Source organism: Triticum dicoccoides, chromosome 2A (genome assembly GCF_002162155.2).
Source record: "Triticum dicoccoides isolate Atlit2015 ecotype Zavitan chromosome 2A, WEW_v2.0, whole genome shotgun sequence".
NCBI lineage: Eukaryota > Viridiplantae > Streptophyta > Magnoliopsida > Poales > Poaceae > Triticum > Triticum dicoccoides.
The window spans coordinates 692,739,067-692,744,033 of NC_041382.1; the positions used below are offsets into that span (position 1 = coordinate 692,739,067).

General features: G+C 46.2%; 1 protein-coding gene across 1 annotated transcript in view; it reads right to left on the reverse strand.

The window, feature by feature from the left end:
- Window positions 1–3,241, reverse strand: part of LOC119356313 — a 4,435-nt gene extending 1,194 nt beyond the window's left edge. Inside the window, exon 1 of the mRNA XM_037623257.1 lies at window positions 2,908–3,241. Coding sequence (XP_037479154.1) covers window positions 2,908–2,995 — 88 coding nt within the window. The 5' untranslated portion in view covers window positions 2,996–3,241. The remainder of the gene's footprint in view (window positions 1–2,907) is intronic.
- Between the last annotated feature and the right edge of the window lie 1,726 nt (window positions 3,242–4,967).

A 4,967-nucleotide genomic window follows, 5' to 3' on the forward strand; every position in this document is an offset into this window, starting at 1 on the left:
TGCGAATGGAATGACACCTCAGCTTTTTTTAATGGAATAATGACACCTCAGCTTGTTGTGTATACTTGTTCCCTTTCTCCTTTCTTTCCCACTAATTTCATGTTTTTTTAGCAACAAAGTGACTTTTTCTTTGAACGGCAACAGAGTGACTTTATTATTAACTAAAGAAAGAGATTATATTTGGTTGAAAGAACTAAAAAAACAGGAGTGCACATTAAATCTTTTTGATGTCATCATCTCCTACTGGCTATTTTTTATTTTTTGAGAACATCTCCTACTTCACTTTTTCCTTGCACAAACGGCGAACTAGCAAGTAGATTGGGCCCTAAGAAAGTGTTGTTCCCCCAGGTCCATTCCTTTCCTGGCAGGTCGAACAACTTGGCAATTGGCGTCATGGGCCTAGCACAAATGGCAAAGCCACTAAGGCCCGTGTACTAAAGTTCTAGTATCTATTAATAAGACCTTGGGGCCCTAAACAATAATGGGCTTCCACTTCCACCACCGGCAATATAACCGAAGCTGCCGAGTCGAGGGTGTCTTTTATTCCTCTGGATAAAAAGGGCACAGCATTATTGGCACGCACAGAAACACCAGAAGCTATCTAGACAAGGAAAAAACTCCCAGAAGAGGAAGTAAAAGATATTCGATATTCTTCTACCCTCACCTCACCCCCAGCAAAAAAAGAAGGGGAAAAAAGTGAGACCAACGGGGTAAAGGGAGACATTCGATATTCTTCTACCGCGAGATCGACGGCTAAACGCACCCCGTCATGCATCCTTATCTAGAAACCGCATGCGCCTTTTCCTCAGCTAGCCAAGAACATTCCCCGCCTCGGGTTCTCACCACGAAGCTTCTTCGCCTCCTTTTCCACTACCTAAGACTTTACCACAAAGGCGAACGACACGCATGAATATATATAGTACGCCCTTTATTCCCAGCCCCAAGCGAGACCGATGGAGCGCCGCAAGTTCACTTACACGGTGACGTGTGGCTTTTTTTTATGGGATGGTAATGCATACCATGGTGAGTGACGTGACTCCATGTTGCTGCAACGAACGGCTGGGGACAAAAAGAAAAGGAGATAGCTCCACAAAGATACAAAACAAAAATGTAAAGGTTGCCATCGCCTATTGGCCGGCTATCATCACCCCGATCTCCAAAAAAACTGCTATCATCGCACTGTTCCAACAGAAAAAAGATGTAGACGCCATGGGCGGCTCCGGTGGCCTGCGGCGTTCTTCCCGGGGCCCCGGTTTGATTTGTGCACACGATCATTGCGCCTACAAGTACTGGTATTACGATACAGTGTCCTACGATGATCCTGCCATAGGTCCATGACCATAAGCTCGAGTTCTAGACAAGTTGGTGGACACTATCTCCCAATGATTGTGTGGTTGAGTGTCACATTTCCATAGAAAACCTCCTGATGACCGGAAGAGAACCATTGGCGGTGGCAGACCAGTCCCCTTGCGCACCGCCGCAGCCGCAAAAGCTCGGTTCAAACGGCACGAGCTTAGCTGAATTATTGGAGGGCAATGGCAATGCACACTTGCTAAGACAAGTATCTCAAGACCACAGCCAGACACCACAAGCAGTACTGCTACCACTTTTTCTCCCTATAGATAGATTTGCACGGTGTCAAGGAAGATCTGTGCAGGTGTGTGGCAAAGATAATCCATCAGTAATTATTAACCGTGCGGCAAATATCAGAGGCGCATCGTAGTAAACGAGCAGGCCCACGACACTTGTCGGCGCGCGCCTACTGAATATGGACGGTACCGGCTGGCGGCACAGTGCGGCGGCCAGTGCCAAGTACTGGCGACGAGATCTCACACTGTGCGGCGCTGCTAATTCATTCCTCGCACTTGCAGGCTGCTGCCAAGTTCCTTGTACGTACAGTTGCGTACCGACAGGGGAGGTTGACTTCCTCGGCAGAGCATTCAGTCTCGTGCAAGTGCAGAGCAGTGTTATTTTGAAGAGAAGTATACCTAACTGAACCCGTTGAAACTGCAAAGAAATTTTCAGCATGGGTGGTCGGCAGCAGAAATTGAGAAAGAGGTCGCCAGGCTTTTCACCCCGGGGCCCGCGTGTGTTAGAATATGTGAGGGGAGGAGCTAGATTTGGGAGGGAGGACGCTAGTGCGAGATGACGGGGCGCGGAGGTGTGGCTTCTAGACTGAAACTGCAAAGTCCAATCCGATCTGTATTTTAGTGGAGAGGAACCGCATTCCAAAATGGATTAGTCTTTGACCCGTGCAGTAAATTAAACTGACGAGCGTGGTCAATGCCGTAGGGGCGAAGAATTTGCCGATTAAAGTAAGTTCGATCCGATTATTATACCACCACTACTGTAGTACTAGAAAACAGCTGCAGGATTCAGTGGTTTCTTGCGGAGGATGTATAATAAACTGACTAATTACGCAGACTGAAGCGTCAGCTAACCGCTACCGAACTCTGATAAGTTTCTTAAGTTTTGGATCAGGAGAGGGAAAGATGAAGAAGAAAATTATAAGCATGGCTTGGCTATGACTGTACTGTTGAGTATGAAATTCTCTGTTCATCTAAGAAATTGCAGTTTTATCCTGAATAAACCTCAGGCACGCGCGTGTCACCTACCTAGAATTCTAGATGCTGCTGTTTTGTCCCGCAGAGTGGAGTGGTAAAAACAATCCACGAGTGAATTCCGCAGTGATCGTGGGAAGTGGGAACTCAACTGACTAAACTGAAGCAGGAGGTGTCGCTCTGCGTGTGGCAACTATAAACCTCTAATTCAGGGCAACTGACTCAACTGATCAAAACAGCCTACTACGCATCTGATCTGCGTGCTAGCCGTGCCCAGGGCCACGGATCGGCCAATGGACGACGGCGAGGACTCGACGTGGAGAGGGGCGGTGGCGGCGGCGCGTACCTGTCTTGCGGGAGCGGACGCGGGTGGAGACGGCGGCGAGCGCGCGGCGCGCGGGGAAGACGACCTTCTTGCGCCACCAGGCCATCATCGCGCGCACGGGCGCCGGTATCCTCGCGGCGGCGGCCAGCCTCGACGCCCACCTCGCTCACTCGCTCTCGCTCTGGCTGGGTGGTTCGGGATGGGATTTTGATCTCGAAACGAATCGAATCGAACGCGCCCCTCCTGTCCTGGACTGACGCCGCGCGGGCTGATGGGTACTGTTGGGCTGCTGTTTATAGGCGAAGGCGGGGCAGCGGCGCTGGTTGTTGGTTGGTTGCACTCGCTGCGTTTTGGATCCGTGTGCTCTCCTCTGCTCTGCTCTGCCTTTTTATCCCTCGCGTGCCTAGGCTAGGGCTTTGCTGCTATCCGCACCCCAGGCCCCTGCAAAAAATGTATGGGTACATAGAATATGTATGTCTAATACATATTCCATCTGCCATGTGTTTATTGGTTCACCACGAATTTTAGGTCAAATTTTCAATCATAGTATATATTTGACTAGCCAAATATCTCTACCATTGAAGGGAAGTTGGCGTTGGTACGTCACCAAATGCGGTTTGGTCCCTCCCCATTCGTTTGGAATAATCTAAACCAAATCATGTTTTTCTTACCTTACTCTAGTGAAAACCCGGCACTAAATCAATCAAATCTTACTAAAATCATGGCCTGCATTAACTCAATTAACTAGATCAAATTTTACTTGTCTTCTCCTACTCATGCTCAAATCAAACCAAATCCTACCAAAATCTAGAATATGATTTCCTGCAAAAAAAATCTGGAATATGATGGGTGTAGCGTATATGTCAGACACGATGGTGTTGAACCATTAAAATATGTATGCCCCCATTTGCAGCACACGGAAAATTAGCTGGTTAGTTTTATGCTGGAATAACTATACTTATATTTAGTCAAATCCATGGTCAGAGTTTGATCCGAAATATGAGGATGACTAATAAACTTAGACAAATTAAGTACCCTAAACTGTTTCTTAATATTGTAAGTACAACATAACATAGATGCACATAGGCTCACGCTCATCTACTGAATTTTAGGCTCGGAAAGCTTCAAGATTAACGGAGTCACGATAAAGATCATTCCACCGACTATAATATCATCATGCTGAAAATTTAAGGCGCTTTAATGAGATGCAAGTGCAGTAAATGCACAGTTTAGTCCATGATGAACTAGGCATTCAACCAATGTTTCAATCTTGAGCCACTCTAAACTACGGAGATTTCAACACGTGGTACGATTGTGATTATACATTGATCCGTCTCCCACCCCCCTCCCCATGACCCCGTTCATCAAAGTGTGCTAGGGTGTGTTAGGATTGTTTTCTTATTAATACCATAATCATGTGATGTTTTTTAGTAAATTGCAGGTTCTATAGAAGATATATTTTTCGTGGCTCCTTGCAGATTAAGGACGGGCTACTCGGATGTTACTATTGCCAAAAGTCACACGCCAACACACAATCATCTCACGCTTTCAATTATGGAAAATTCTAGAGTGTGATCTGTTGAATTTCGTAGAAAACACGCTTGGGATTGTTTCTTATGTGCCCATAAAGTTTGAAGATGGTGAATGCACGCTCAATGAAGTGGATTGTAGTAGAATGTCATTTCTATAGAAAATGTATATTTTGTGGCTCGTCACGGACTATTGACGGGCTAGGTACTTGGATGGTATTTCCAAAAAGGCGCACGCCAGTGCATGATACGTCTCCTACGTATTTATAATTTTTGATTGCTCCATACTATATTATCTACTGTTTTGGACATTATTGAGTTTTGTTATCCACTTTTATATTATTTTTGGGACTAACCTATTAACCGGAGGCCCAGCCCAGAATTGTTGTTTTTTGCCTGTTTTAGGGTTTCAAAGAAAAAAGGAATATCAAATGGAGTCCAAATGGAATAAAACCTTCGAGAACATGATTTTCTCACCGAATACAACTCAGGAGACTTGGACCCTACATCAAGCCAATTAACAGGAGGCCACGAGGTAGGGGGCGCGCCTGC